Here is a 16,175-nt window from a genome sequence, read left to right as displayed (position 1 = left end):
AGGTCCCCTACCATTTGTGTCCCTACCTCTCCCTCTAGATTTGCCTTCGGCAGGGTCCTCCTCCTCGTGTCTCCGACATGTTCGCGCTCATTTACCGTACACCCATCTTATGGATCTAAGTGAACTCTTCAGTGAATTTGACTGGCCTATTCTCCATGCTCCCATCCAGTGACTGACTAAGCAACTAAGCTTTAACTGGTACTTATACTGCGCTGTGTGATCTGGTTTGCATGTATTCCTGTATTGTCTTATTGCTTGCTGTATGTCACTCCTAAATATTGTCTGTAATGTTAACTAATGACCAGTGCTGCGTAATATTTTGGTGCTTTATAAATACAATAAATAAATAAATTAATAAATTGGACTAGCCACAGCTGGTCTTTCTTTAAAGGGGGGAGACAAAAAAGAATTGAGAGGCCACAAAGCTTTGGGGTGGCTGAAAGAAGCCACAGGTATGGCAGAATCTTTATTTTTTTTTTAGTCCAGGTTTGCTGTCAAGGCCATTAAATTACGCAAGTTCCACATACACTCCTATATGCAAAAAAAATCCACAAAGACAGATGGGTACATTATAAACCAACCACAGACAGTGGGCAAATGACCTGGAACTGCTCACTACAACATAAATGCAAAAAGTAAGCAAAAGCACAATAACATACAATTTTAGGTAAGTTATGGTTTCCACCAAGAATTGGCCATTGACTACTACAGGGACATTAGATTATGATTATGGTAAGGATTAAATTGTGAGCACCTCTGAAGGACAGTAAGTAACATGACTGTATAGTGCTGTGGAAGATGTCACTATAAATAATAATAGTTTAAACTCCATATGTATGAGTTATCTTGAAGGTAACCAATTTAGCTATATTGCCAAAAAGTCTTAAGCAGGGGTCACACTTGTCTGCTTTTGTGCATGTTTTCTGCACAGAAAAACTGAACTCATGTCGATCAATAGGTTAAGTCACACTTAAATGAAGATTTTGCATGCAGCAAAAAAACTAACATCCTGCAGAATAACCTAAGGGTCACACTTAGCAAAATCGTGTGAGTTTTCCAATATGTTCTATGGGGAAAACTCATGCAATTCTGCTAAATGTGACACTGTCTTAATTCTGCACTTTTTTTGTCAGCTTTCTCTATGAATTACATTAGCTTCTGTGAAAAAACAAATCTGCGTACACACGCAGAAACAAGACTGGCAGGGGTCACACTTGTCTTTCAGTTTTCTACACTTCTCAGAAAACTGAAAGACAAGTGTGACCCTGCCTGAAACATGTTCATGGTTCAAATACAAGTTAAAAAAAAACACAATTGTCAGGATACATACATTTTCAAAGGCACTGCTCATACAATTGAATATAGTAAGAAATATTATAGCCTCCAGTAAAATAAACAATCAAGTTTGTCCAAGAAGAAAACTGAATAGGAGTGGAGAGGCGGGTGCTTTTAACTGTAATACCACAAGGTGTCTCTGCTGCACAACTGTTGAACAATGTATCTGTGGGTTTTATTATGTATGAATCCTGGCTAATTACATAATTTCTATATTGTGGTAGTGCCTGTTATTTTTATGTTAGACTCCATACAAATTACAGTAGGATGTACCTAAGATCTTTAAAAAAACGATTAAACAAACACTTTTTTTTTCAGAGAGTGTTTTGTGTGATGAGCAGACGAGAGGGAAATTGTATTTTGCCTGAAGCGAAACTGAGCATTGGTGGACATGTGTTATGTCAGAGGGGGTTATCTCACCTTGGTCACCGCCTCTGGCTGCAGCACTTCATGCTTCATTCCATCCTTCCGACACTTCCTCCTTCACAGCGGGGAGGAAATATCGGTAGGATGTAGAGGAGCGTGGAGTGCTGCAGTCAGAGGCAGTGGCCAAGGTCCTTCTGCCACAGCCCACATCCACCAATGCTTAGTTTAGGTGAAACTGAATTGTCCTCTTACCCACTCATCCTTACATGATTAAAAACGTACCCACAACTGTCTCAAATAACTTTACTGTTTGCCCATTGTAGAGTCTTTCCTAACCCTAAATTACATTCCTGAATTTATCACAAATGGTGCATCACTACGTAATGTTTTTTGTGTGTTCTGAAGTGAGCAGAGAATCATGCCCTGGACAGTGTCTGGTACTCCAGGCCTTTGCCTACACAGCGTGCTGAGAAATGGCATTTCACTTTTTCATCTGTGGAGAGAGAGACAAAACTTGCCAGGAAGCTCTAGTCTTGTCTTATGTTTCCAAAGGACATTCTCCCAGAACAAATGTAGTCTGGCAGTATGCATTTTGGCACATTCTGTTTTTTCTTTTATTGTTTTTCTTTCAACAGTAGAATTCTCCTGGATCTTCTTCCTTTGAGCTCAGTGTCACTTAAATAGTGACGAATGGCTATTCAGACACCTTGGTGGTTTTCTGATTTTTTTTGCTACCATTTTCGCTGTCTGCCCATTCTAGTTAATTTTCCTCTTCCGGTCACATCAGGTGCGGTTGCCTAAAGTCCTACAAACCTTAAAACCTTTATAATATTTGCAACTGTTGTTACTGGAGCATAAAGCTATCCATGTTCAGATTGGGACACACATACCAAACAACAGAATTACTACTAGGGAATGGTCAAGTAAATGTATGTACATATGATGCTAAATGTATGCAGCTTGAAAACAAACTAATCAAATCCAGCCACTGCAACATTGGACTGGTATTTTTCTAGACTGCATATATTTGCATAAAATTGGCATCAACTAAGAATTATTTGCATCTCATTACTATTTCAGATTACATTACAAGCCAGGACAATACACCAAATAAATCCAGGTAAAAATCGATATGCGCAGGCATCACATGGCAATTTTATTAACATTAGAACAAGCAATGAAGAGCATGGGCATATAGTGCAGCTTGCACTATGTTTACAATGCACGTGTTGTTAGCATAGCACGAGCGCAGCGGGCATTTTTACTCTAGACGCAGGCAGCCATTCTACATCTTCTTCACAGAGGCTCTCAATCACTCTGGTGAGATCGCCGTCAGTGATCTCACTACAGAGTTACAGCATCACCTGGAAGATAGAGGGAGAATTGCAGCGCTGGAGTCCAGATAGGTGAGTGAGAGCAGGGGCTGCTGCTGGCTCTCTGGCCACATTTTTTTCCTGGTTTTAGGGTCTGAAAAGAGAACATGAGGTGGGTATTTTGTATCTTAAGAGAACACAAAGGCATGTTCTGTGCATAATCACATGCCTCTGTGTCTCTGTATTGCCGCCTCTAGTCCCCTCCGGGGTCTGCTGTGCCCCCCTAAAAAAGCGCTTCTCACTATGCTTCTATTTACATGTATTTTGTCATGCATCTTGTCATTCAGTCAGCGGTCCCCTGCCTCTGTCCCCACCATTGCCTGCCTCCGTGAGCATCCTCCATTCGGAAGCTAAGCCGCCACCTGGGAAGTACTTCCTGGGTCGTGGCTCAGCTTCCGATTGGAGGAAGCTCACAGAGGCGGGCATCGGCGGGGAAGCGCTGACTGAATGACGAGATGCATGTAAATAGAAGGCTAGCGACGAGCGGATTGTCGCTAGCCTGGTGCTTTTTTCAGGGGGGCACAGCAGACCTCGGGGGGACTAGAGGCGGCAATACAGAGACACAGAGGCATGTGATTATGCACAAACATGCCTCTATGTTCTCTTAAGATTTAAAATACCCACCTTGGGTTCTCTTTAAAGGGGAACTGAAGTAAGAGGTATACGGAGGCTGTCATATTTCCTTTTAATCAATACCAGTCGCCTGGCAGCCCTGCTGGTCTATTTCTCTGCAGTAGTATCTGAATAACACCAGAAACAAGCATGCAGCTAGTCTTGTCAGATCTGACTTTAAAGTCTGAAACACCTGATCTGCTGTATGCTTGTTCAGAGGCAGAGGATCAGCAGGGCTGCCAGGCAACTGGTATTGATTAAAAGGAAATAATATGGTATCCTCTGTATACCTCTTACCTCTGTTCCCCTTTAAGCTCTCTACACTCTCTTTGGAGGTGTGTAAGCTATTGACTCTGCAGAAGGTTAGAGTCTTCTGCACAGTTTGCGTCTTAGTATGTGCTTGTTCCTCTCTGTGATTGTATGTACCCCACCACTTTATTGCTGAGTTTCTGCTGTTCCCAACTGCTTTCGGTTTGTTATATTGCTACTAACAGTTGATCGTGTGATATATAGTAGCAAGGAAATTTCATGAATGAACTTATTGCTAATGTGGCATCTTATCACGGTACCACAATGGGATTCACTGTGTTTCTGAGAGCGACCTGTTCTTTGACAAATGTTTTAAGCACAACCTCCTAAGTCAATTTTCCTTCCTCCTCAAGTATCTTTCTATAAGGGCTATGATACCAAACCAGTCATTTTACCAATTAGGGCTCTTTCACGCCAAATATTAGAAAACGCAAATGCGTCTAGCATTTTGCGATTTTCACTATGTTGGGCTAAATATAATGCAGCAGAACTACGATTGCCCTTTTACAAAATTGTAAATGCATTCAGTATGAATTATTTCCCACTATTCCAATTGTAACTTTCGGACTTGCAGCATTTGTGCAACAAGGTCCAGCGCTGCGTAATATGTTGGCGCTTTATAAATACAACAAATAAATAAAGGAAGGAGACTGAGAAGGGGGGGGGGGGAATCAGTGGGCATGAAGACTACTTTATATTTATGCCCCGTTTTTTACTTTTTGATTCAGCTTTGATATCATTTTAAAAGGAAATCAATATGTCAGCCTACATATCCCTCACAATTACACTTTAAGAACCTCGACTTTTACAAATATACAGTGGGTTGCAAAAGTATTCGGCCCCCTTGAAGTTTTCCACATTTTGTCACATTACTGCCACAAACCTGAATCAATTTTATTGGAATTCCACATGAAAGACCAACACAAAGTGGTGTACATGTGAGAAGTGGAACGAAAATCATACATGATTCCAAACATATTTTACAAATAACTGCAAAGTGGTGTGTGCATAATTATTCGGCCCCCTTTGATCTGAGTGCAGTCAGTTGCCTATAGACATTGCCTGATGAGTGCTAATGACTAAATAGAGTGCACCTGTGTGTAATCTAATGCCAGTACAAATACAGCTGCTCTGTGAGGGCCTCAGAGGTTGTCTAAAAGAATATTGGGAGCAACAACACAGTGAAGTCCAAAGAACACACCAGACAGGTCAGGGATCAAGTTATTGAGAAATTTAAAGCCGGCTTAGGCTACAAAAAGATTTCCAAAGCCTTGAACATCCCACGGAGCACTGTTCAAACGATCATTCAGAAATGGAAGGGGTATGGCACAACTGTAAACCTACCAAGACAAGGCCATCCACCTAAACTCACAGGCCGAACAAGGAGAGCGCTGATCAGAAATGCAGTCAAAAGGCCCGTGGTGACTCTGGACGAGCTGCAGAGATCTACAGCTCAGGTGGGAGACTCTGTCCATAGGACAACTATTAGTCATGCACTGTACAAAGTCGGCCTTTATGGAAGGGTGGCAAGAAGAAAGGCATTGTCAACAGAAAGCATAAGAAGTGCCGTTTGCAGTTTGCCACACGCCATGTGGGGGACACAGCAACCATGTGGGAGAAGGTGCTCTGGTCAGATGAGACCAAAATGGAACTTTTTGGCCAAAATGCAAAACGCTATGTGTGGCGGAAAACTAACACTGCACATCACTCTGAACACACCATCCCCACTGTCAAATATGGTGGTGGCAGCATCATGCTCGGGGGTGCATCTCTTCAGCAGGGACAGGGAAGCTGGTCAGAGTTGATGGGAAGATGGATGGAGCCAAATACAGGGCAAACTTGGAAGAAAACCTCTTGGAGACTGCAAAAGACTTGAGACTGGGGCGGAGCTTCACCTTCCAGCAGGACAATGACCCTAAACATAAAGCCAGGGCAACAATGGAATGGTTTAAAACAAAACATATCTATGTGTTAGAATGGCCCAGTCAAAACCAGATCTAAATCCAAACAAACAAACAGAGAACATTTATATCGCGCTTTTCTCCTGGCGGACTCAAAGCGCCAGAGCTGCAGCCACTAGGACGTGCTCTATAGGCAGTAGCAGTGTTAGGGAGACTTGCCCAAGGTCTCCTACTCAATAGGTGCTGGCTTACTGAACAGTCAGAGCCGAGATTCGAACCCAGGTCTCCTGTGTCAGAGGCAGAGCCCTTAACCACTACACTGTCCAGCCGCTACAATCGAGAATCCGTGACAAGATCTGAAAACTGCTGTTCACAAACGCTGTCCATTTAATCTGACGGGGCTGGAGCTGTTTTGCAAGGAAGAATGGGCAATGATTCAGTCTCTAGATGTGCAAAGCTGGTAGAGACATACCCTAAAAGACTGGCAGCTGTAATTGCAGCAAAAGGTGGTTCTACAAAGTATTGACTCGGGGCCGAATAATTACGCACACCCCACTTTGCAATTATTTATTTGTAAAAAATGTTTGGAATCATGTATGATTTCCGACCCACTTCTCACATGTACACCACTTTGTATTAGTCTTTCACGTGGAATTCCAATAAAATTGGTGCATGTTTGTGGCAGTAATGTGACAAAATGTGGAAAATTTCAAGGGGGACGAATACTTTTGCAACCCACTGTAGATCAAGGTGTGCCTCCCAGGTCTTAACAGCCGACCTTTTCACACCCTGAGCACCCACCGGATCACCGCCACCATAATCAGTATGTATGATATATATTCAAGTATACACTGATGTTTACCCTATTGTATGGAATTGATCTGGAGGATTAAAAGGCAAGATACACTTATGGGACATTGGTGCACACCTCTGCTTCTTTGCATACACTTAACAGCTGCTTGCTTCTTACTGCTAAGGTGAAAGATATTAAAAAATGAATTGAAATACCTAATATAAATCTAGGGGTAGTTTTATTTCATGCTTCCTGGAATTCTCTTTTAACCAGATGTTGCTTGTGCTAGTGTGGATATACCTATGGAGGCGTCAACCTCTAGAATGCCTTATTTCCAAACAAGTGCATTGATTAAAATGTTCTTTAGGTAGCATGGTTTCACTTACATGTGCATGCAATCTCATACAATAAAAGAACATAGTCATCCATTTCGTTTTATCCACAAACTGTTTTTAAGCTCACAATATTATAAATATGTGACAATGATAATATACTACCCTAAGAAAAATGGGGACCATTTCATTTTTGATTTAAATGTTTTATTGTATTCCCTTTAATCTCTACACAAATGATGTCTCACGCTTCCAGTCATATGCTCACCTGCCATTCAGTAACTGTGTTCTGCAGCACATTCAAATACGTCATATCATTTTATATTACAGTTTTAAAAGTATAATTGTCCAGCCATATCCCCACACGTTTTAAATATATTCACAAAAAGTCCAAAAATACTGTTGATTATATTTCTAGTCAAGTACCCAGAGAAAAAAATATTATTAAAAAAAAATAATCCATTTTGTCTTCGGTGTCCAGAAAGATATTCAGGTCTATACAGCCGGAGGAAAGTTGGGGCTACGTTTGAAGTAATAATTAACATCAAGATGTAGTTGGTGTAGCTAGGATACATATGCACTGTAAATTATTTATATTTATACCACATTTTTCTGCTACGAGTCATAAAAGAAACACTATGATAGTGTCTTTGGAAATATAGGCCCGAAACCTGGCCACTTTATGATCTGGCCAGCCAGTGTGGGAAGTGGCTGGCTAATGCGGCCACTATGCAAAGAAATTTGTGGGTAGCTTACATTTTAGGTCTTTGGCCAGAATGTGAAATGGCAGGACCCAGCCAGCCAAGTCCTGAAGAAGCCTTTCCTGTAGTGGCAACGAGCAGGTACAGAGGTAATTCCTGCTGCTTTCTGTTCTTCCCTCACCTCTGTTCCCCTTTTGGATCTCTGCTCTGCAGAGGGTAGGTCACGTAACCCATTCATTCTCCAGCCCTTTCCACACAGCTAACACAGTTTCTGCTTCCAGACTTCTTCCCGCCTCAGTTAGCATTCAGTATCTTGCCCCTCCTCTAACCTCTGTCAAGTAGCATGTTCCACTTCTTCAAACACAGACAGCCAGTGTCATGTATTACAGCACACAAAGCTAAATGCCATGGTTGGCTAGCAGGGGGCTTCAGGACTTGGCCAGCCGGGTCCACGTACATATTGTAACGTTGTCGGTGAGCTGGGCGCAGGGTGAGCCGAATTATGGCTTACTCTGCTGCCACCCTAATTCCCAGTGGCTTTAAATGCTATTCCCTCTCCAAGTTGTAACAACTCAGAGGGAGATGTAATTCTGGCTCTGGCAATCGCCGGAACCCCAAATTACTCTTGTGCGGTGCGCGCACTATACCATTAGTGCTATAGCAGTGCCCAACTTCGGTCCTGAGCGCAAAATTACCTTTGGCGGGTCCTGCCATTTCACCTCTGGCCACAGTTCTAAAATGTAAGTTACCCACAGGCTTCTTTGCATATTGACTGCATTAGCTGGCTATTTCAAACATCTGCAGGCCAGATCCTAAAGTGGCAAACTTTGGGTTCTGGCCGTAACATATACCACTTCACTTTGCATGTTTCAATTTAATCTCTCCTCTTTTAAAGTGCTAACATGTGACTTGAATCAGACTTATGTAACTAAACCATGCTAAAAGCAAGGATGTACAGCAACCTATAGCAACACTATATCACTATTCAATTTAACAGAACATCGAAAACAGTTAATTACGGTTGGTTTGTTGCCAGGTGTTATTGCACTTACTCTTCTGCCTTATTTAATAAAGGCCAACAAAATATGTATGTGAAACACAAGACAGACATGCAGTTCTACCTTACTGACATAAAAAGTAATTTATGGCACTAAATAAATAGTGTAAAAAAAAAAAATCTTTAACTGGACATAGGCAAACAGAATATGTATACACCTGCTACTGCAACTTCAATGACATACCTATGGCAGCAAAATATGTCTATAACCAATTTATTGCACTGGTAGTATCAGTAATGTAGCCGATTCTGTCTTTGTTTTTTTTTAGAGCAGGTGCTCTTTAAATTGCATGTATAGCATTTGTTGCAGGTTTCAGTTATGCATTTGCAGGATAGGATGTCAACATTGTAGGAATGTGGATTTAATTAAATAAAATGCGCGTGTTTTACTACCGGTCTAGAATGCTGCCCCACTGGAATTAATACAGGTCTTTCAAGTCAAGTGGTGCTTTATGTTGTGCGCTACATTTTGGCCATACATGCACTCGTACAACTAAGAATGCAACATCTGCATCTTAGAAATATGACACATGTAGCCCTTAAAATATGTCTGTCAGCTATGATGGTCCAAATAACTCTGTAACAAATGTGCTTTAAATTACAGTAAATATTGTATGGAAGAATTCTGAAAATCAGCCTCTGATAGCTTTGCTGCACATTAGCAGATACAACTGTTTACTTCAGATGCAAACTTAATGAGTAGTGTACACAGCTTGGTATTGGGCCAATTAAAATCATCAGAAAATGATTTTTTTGTTTCAGGTCCAAGCTGCATAAAATGTTCATTACATTGACAATGACCGCCTCTTGTCATGAGAAAATTGTGCAATTATGATGTGTGTCTTTGCCACTCTGCATCAGGTCTGGTAAAGTTACTGTCACAGGGGGATTAATCACAGGTCGTTCTGTAAATAATTATTAGAGATTATTGATTGTGCAGTAGTGTATTCAAAAGTTATAACTGTAGCTGTGCCCTTAAAGGGAACCTACCTATGTGGATAATGTGATGTGCCATTTGTTTTCCTTAAACTAGTGCTGCTTGATGGGTTGGTGACAAAGAAACATAGCAAAGAAATGAACAGCGCTACTTAAAAACAGATGAATGCTTACCTGCAAAGGAGTGCAAGCCCCACTTATGGGATAAAATACACACTGAGCATACACATGACTTGTCTACCACTTGGAGGATGTTAGTTTCCTATAACAGCTTGCATGCAACTTGTTAAGTACTTGTCCCTCCCACTGTCGAAGAAGTCTTTCCTCCATGGGAGGGGACCTAACACTAACTAAATCCTACCTATGCATATGCTTAGCCTGGGCGCGCTACCAAGTGAAAGTGAAAATTGCGCAAAAAAGTGGGATCAGCGCATCACCAGGCCGCCTCTGAATGGCTTCTGCTCAGAGATGTGCTGAGCCCCCCCCAGAATCTACAAACGCACCTTGAACCCAAACAGAGGCTCTGCATATACACCAAAGGCAAAACTGTTAAGTGGGAGCAGCTGACCAGAAATAAATTAAAACATAGCAAAGAAATAAACAGCGCTACTTAAAAACAGATGCGTGCTTACCTGCAAAGGAGTGCAAGCCCCACTTATGGAATAAAATACACACTGAGCATACACATGACCTGTCTACCACTTGGAGGATGTTAGTTTCCTATAACAGCTTGCATGCAACTTGTTAAGTACTTGTCCCTCCCACTGTCGAAGAAGTCTTTCCTCCATGGGAGGGGACCTAACACTAACTAAATCCTACCTATGCATATGCTTAGCCTGGGCGCGCTACCACTTTTTTGCGCAATTTTCAATTTCACTTGGTAGCGCGCCCAGGCTAAGCATATGCATAGGTAGGATTTAGTTAGTGTTAGGTCCCCTCCCATGGAGGAAAGACTTCTTCGACAGTGGGAGGGACAAGTACTTAACAAGTTGCATGCAAGCTGTTATAGGAAACTAACATCCTCCAAGTGGTAGACAGGTCATGTGTATGCTCAGTGTGTATTTTATCCCATAAGTGGGGCTTGCACTCCTTTGCAGGTAAGCACTCATCTGTTTTTAAGTAGCGCTGTTCATTTCTTTGCTATGTTTTAATTTATTTCTGGTCAGCTGCTCCCACTTAACAGTTTTGCCTTTGGTGTATATGCAGAGCCTCTGTTTGGGTTCAAGGTGCGTTTGTAGTTTCTGGGGGGGCTCAGCGCATCTCTAAACAGAAGCCATTCAGTGGTGACAAAGAAAGTTTATATAATCCTGGTTTCGATCGATCCCTCAGGACTAAGAATAAGCAAAGTGAAGGATGTTGTTAATATGAAAACCAATGAACCAACAGTAATGCATTTACAGGAACCCCACCAACTCCTCTTCTGCCCACTACCAACATGTGATCAGGTGTCAAGGTGGTAATCACAAGACAGGACAGGGTCTTCTGTCTCCATCCCTCCTGGCTTTCAAATCTCCACCACTGGCCACCTACCACCTGGAGAATGTTAGAAAGGGATAACTGATGGCAGAGTACACCTTCTGTGGAGATCATTCATTTAAATGCATTACCTTTCATCCAACATCTATTCATTTGCTCCACAATAACATAAGTTGCTAATGTGCAAACAGTTTGCAAACAGTTTAAAACCATTTTGAAGGGTTTAAATGGCCACTGAACTGGAGCAAACAGAGCTACAGAAGTGTTTGGATTCTGACTTACTTATTTAGTGACTCAGAAAACTGTTCAGCAACGATACATTTACAATTCCAGGAACTTGCCTTTAAAAACAGCTTTTATTTCACTGTGCTGTCAGGTTTCCTTTAAAGTTCTAGATAACAGCTGCATTCTAGTATTAAGTAAAGTGGACACCTCGTTTGTAATGAATGTGTGGTATAAAAGCACTTTCTCTGAGTAGTAAAAACTGGTGATACATTTACATTGTAGTTTTATGTAAATCCCTTTTGAAATGTTTCCACAAAGTGTGACCCAATGATGACTGAACATATGAAAGAGACAAAACTTCAATATAAAGAAAGTAAAATAAAGTACGGTAGCTGGAAGGACGGCAGCTTTGTTAACAACGGAGACAGACAATGATGCTTTGGTTGACATATAGGGATTATCCAAAAACTTCAATGTAGTAAATAGTCAATGTCTTTCCAGTTGTATTTTGATAAAAAAAATACCCATGGTGTATGAAGATAAAGGTGTGGCATCTGTAATGCAAGGAGCCTCTGTCGGGCACTCTATGTAGTAAGCATACCCAGTATGCTAAACGCTGGAGCCTTCTGAATCCAAGTTTCCATACAAATAAAATAAAAATTGACTAAAAACCATCAAGTAGAAGAAGCTAGTCTGGTCTTCTGTGCAACAGCCTAATATTTTGTTCAGTCTTCCTCCTCCTCCCTCATCTCCACAATGTCTGTTAACTCTTCACCTGGGGGCATGTCGGTCATTGCTGAATCTTCTCCTTCAGTGGCAGCGTCCGGGTCATTCTTCTTCTTTTTCTAGCATCACAAATGGAAAATGTTACGCATGGTCTTTTGTGAGAATCCTTATGACAGGAAATCGCACTACACAGTCATATGCTCAGCAGAAACAAAACAATGCAGATTTTCCATTGTATGGCACCCATTCCTATTGTGTCACACACTACACTATTATGAGATAGAAAACAGCACAGATGATGCAATGTCATACACAGCTATATACCTTTATTTGAGAGCTGCATTATCAGATAAGGGTGGTGTCTTCTGAATGTGAGTGACTTGTGCCCAATAGCAGCCATATACATGTATATATGGTGTTGTGGGAATTTAAAGGTATCTAAACGTGTGTAGTGATAAAAAAAAAAATCCCTCCAGATTTCAAAAAGCATTATTAAAGTGAGCCTGAAGCCAAAATAAACTTATGAGATAGTGAATTGCATGTGCAGTACAGATAATTGATAGAATAATCCAACAGTAGCAATGAACAGAGTGTCATTTTTTTTAGTTCTATGGCCTTCTTTATAACGCTGCATCAGACTGTCACAGTTGCAGTTTAGAATCCACATGCTGTCTAAAAAAAACAGACCTAATTACCCTTTGACTCTTAGGGCCCTTTCACACCAGAGGGATTTTTCGGCGTTTTAACGCCACGGCTGAAGTTGGCGTTTTGCTAGGTAAAAGAAAGTCCATAGACTTTCATTTTACCTTTCACATCTAACTCGGCGTTTTGAAGCGTTGCGTTTCAACGCTCCCAGGAGCTTTTTCAGGGCTGTTAACAGCCAAAGTTGGCTTTTGGCGTTTCAATGATAATCAATGGAAAACGCCAACTTCAGCGTTTTCAAAGCCTTTTCAAAGCGTTTTACAGCTATCTTGTTCACTTATTTTTATAGAAGAAAAAAAAAAGGACGTTTTCATATGGGCTGTAAAACTCTTTCAAAAGGCTTTGAAAACGCTATGTATTGGCGTTAAGCAAAAGGCTGACTTTCAGCCTTTTCTACCGCAGCCTCTAGTGTGAAAGAGCCCTTATCTCACGCTATCGCTCACTGTTTCTTGGCTGTTCAAGCGCCTCAGAAAATGGGACTGATTTGGACCAAGCTGTCATCTAGCTCAGAGAAGCTCTTTTGCATAGTTAACACCTTGACTTCACACCATTTTTTTAGTAAGGCTCGTATCATATATAAACATGTTTATCTCATCATGTCACGCTGCTTCAGCTTCGCTTTGCATTCTACTACCTCCACAACTTCAGTGTGAAATAGGTAAACTGACTGAGCATCTAAAAGCAAGTGGTAACTGCGAGTCTCTGGAAGTAAACAGCCAGACATCCTACTGTTGACATAGTTGCAATTAAAGTGAACCTCATTTCTGAGGGCCTGAGCCAACTAACGCAGTTGTGTCCGCTTCTGTCCACTTTTTAGCATCTGTAACATTGATGTGTTGCTGAAAAGCGGACACAACTGCGCACAACTGCGTTAGTGGGCTCAGATCCTGAATGGCTCTTTTTGTGCCTCGTTTTTTTTTTATAAGTATTTATATATTATATATTCTTGAGTTCTGAGTTCACTGACACAGTTGTATTCGCTTCTGTCCGCTTTTCAGCATTTGTAATACTGATGTGTAACTGAAAAGCGGACACAACTGCGTCAGTAGGCTCAGGCCCTTAATCAGGATTCTGTACATATTGTAGACTTAGGGCCTGTACACAATGCTGTGCTTGCGCTGCGTTTTTAAAATTGTAGGAAATGTTTAAATCGCAAAGCCTTCATGAAAATAGAAAAATTGCATTGCACCAGTGGGTCGTCACGATTTTCATGATTTTTCAAAAGACCTTGCGATAAAAAACGCACGTGATTTTAAAAGTGCAGTAGTGTGTACAGGCCCTAACTTTGTTTAATGTGTCATTCCTGAAGTATTCTCACATCCTTGTATTGTCGATTCCAGCACAGTCAGCTTCCTGCGCTTCCCCCTCCTCCTGTATGTCCCTCGGCAAACAGTAGAGGGCTGCCAGTTCTATTGCTATCTGGTGGTGGGGGGCGGAGGATTGCATGTCACCTCACCCACATCAGGTCAGGTGTCACATATTGGGAGCCGTACATACGATGCAGCAGCACCGCCCGCAGCTGTAAGAAGAGGAGAGGAAAATGGAGCCCAGTGCTGTGACAAATAGACATGCTGAGAGTTCCTATGTTATCTATTGGATCCAGTCAGACAACTACAGTTCTGCATGACTTTTCCAGAGAGCACACAGAAAACGGGCATATCTTTCATAGCAATGGTATCCCTTGCTTTCCTTACAATGGGCACTAACAGATACCAAAAATACAGTGAAGGGACACAGGGCATAGTGCATCTGATCTGCTGTGACTGTCATATAGTGAACTTGGCATAGTGTAGACCTAGCTGGACAGAGATTGTTAGGGAGGGAACAAATCCAATGAGAACCTGATGCTTCTGCCGGAGCTCTGATCTGTATACCGACGTTTGTCCCATGCAGTGCACCCGAGTGGCAGTGGCCTGAAGGCAGAAGATGACCGAAGACAAGGTGGAAGACAGTTGAGTAGGACAGCAAAATATGTGGAAAAAAGCCTAATGAGAATGGACACTGTCTATTCCCATATGCTTGCTTCCAGATTGTGTGTTCTGATTGCCGGAATGGATCAAACGTATTCGTTCAAAATGGCAAGTGTGAGCAGAACCTATACCGAACATGGAATCTGTCACCACGTCCGTTCCTGCATTCTGTGAAGTAGATACAATTTGTGCTTTTTCACAGCAAATGCGAACCAGCCCTAAATAATTTCATACTGACTTGGAGATCAACAAAACTTCTAGCCAGCATGTAATGTATTTAATAAGAACATCAGCATTGCTTGAAGCCACTGTTCACTTTTTTCATAACCTATAACGAATAGAGGAAACTATTACTTGTTTCTGGCACATGTTATGTTTGGAAGTATCTTGACCTACTTTATTCTAGGAAGTCTCTTGTCCTTTTATTTACTAACTTGCAGTGACATAATATAAACACGATGTAAATGTCCTCTACACGCGCTCATTTACGATTTTAGTTGACAAGATTTAATATGCAGCCAAAGTAGAAGAGATGGTTGGTTGCCAGCCATCTGTCGTGTGTAATTCATGTTGACAATAAAAAGAATTGTAGGAGATAGTCAGCTAGCACATGATTACAGGCAGCAATGGAGAACTGCCAACATATTGTAGCTTCCATAGTAAGCTCCCAAGCAAACCATATTTACATTTTTGACATGCCTTATATAAGAGTAACTGATCGCACAAAGCATATAGCAGAAGGCAGTGAAAAAGGGAGCACCAAATTAAGTAATAGGCACATTAATATGGCAGGAAATCACAAATCATGCTAAAGCCCAGAAATGAGGAAAAACAAATAACCTGCATGCAGCCCACAGGGAATAACCCCAGGCTTGATGGTGGCCATTTCATGGAGGGACACAGTTTCTGAAGGTTCTCTGGTATATAGCTTTTGAGAAAGGGGTTCCTTCCATAAAACAGCTGTTAGGCCTGCTGACACTCTGATGCTAAGGGTCACATGTAAGCTCCTTTTCTGTCATCAATAGCGATGGTCATGTCTAAGAGAACTCATAGAGAAGAATGTGATTTGTTTAATCAGCTGTTAGATTTGCAAAGCTCCGATTTGCTGTGATAACATCCTACTTTAGCACATGATTACGACTAGCAAATCTGAGACTTACATATCTATCACCTGACCAAACTGATCACATGCTTCTCCATGAGTTCTTCTAGACATGACCATCAACTAGTCATCAAATGAATATCAGGGATCTTCGTCATGGACTGAATCCAAAGTTCAAATGACTGCATTTGATGCCCTACTTTGCGATTTTCTACTATTACTTCTTTAAAAACCACTTAACGACCGCCTAACGCCGATA

General features: G+C 41.5%; 1 protein-coding gene across 2 annotated transcripts in view; it reads right to left on the bottom strand.

Annotated features, from left to right (window-relative positions):
• Positions 1 to 11,528: 11,528 nt before the first annotated feature.
• The window catches only part of ANKH (ANKH inorganic pyrophosphate transport regulator), a 183,427-nt gene continuing 178,780 nt past the window's right edge, over positions 11,529 to 16,175 (bottom strand). For both annotated transcript variants that reach the window (XM_068234590.1, XM_068234591.1), the window contains exon 12: positions 11,529 to 12,261. In XM_068234590.1, coding sequence (XP_068090691.1) covers positions 12,142 to 12,261 — 120 coding nt within the window. In that variant the 3' untranslated portion in view covers positions 11,529 to 12,141. The remainder of the gene's footprint in view (positions 12,262 to 16,175) is intronic.

Source organism: Hyperolius riggenbachi, chromosome 5 (genome assembly GCF_040937935.1).
Source record: "Hyperolius riggenbachi isolate aHypRig1 chromosome 5, aHypRig1.pri, whole genome shotgun sequence".
NCBI classification, from domain to species: Eukaryota; Metazoa; Chordata; class Amphibia; order Anura; family Hyperoliidae; genus Hyperolius; species Hyperolius riggenbachi.
Note: the sequence above shows the minus strand (reverse complement) of the source record. Positions and strands in the feature narration are given on the sequence as shown.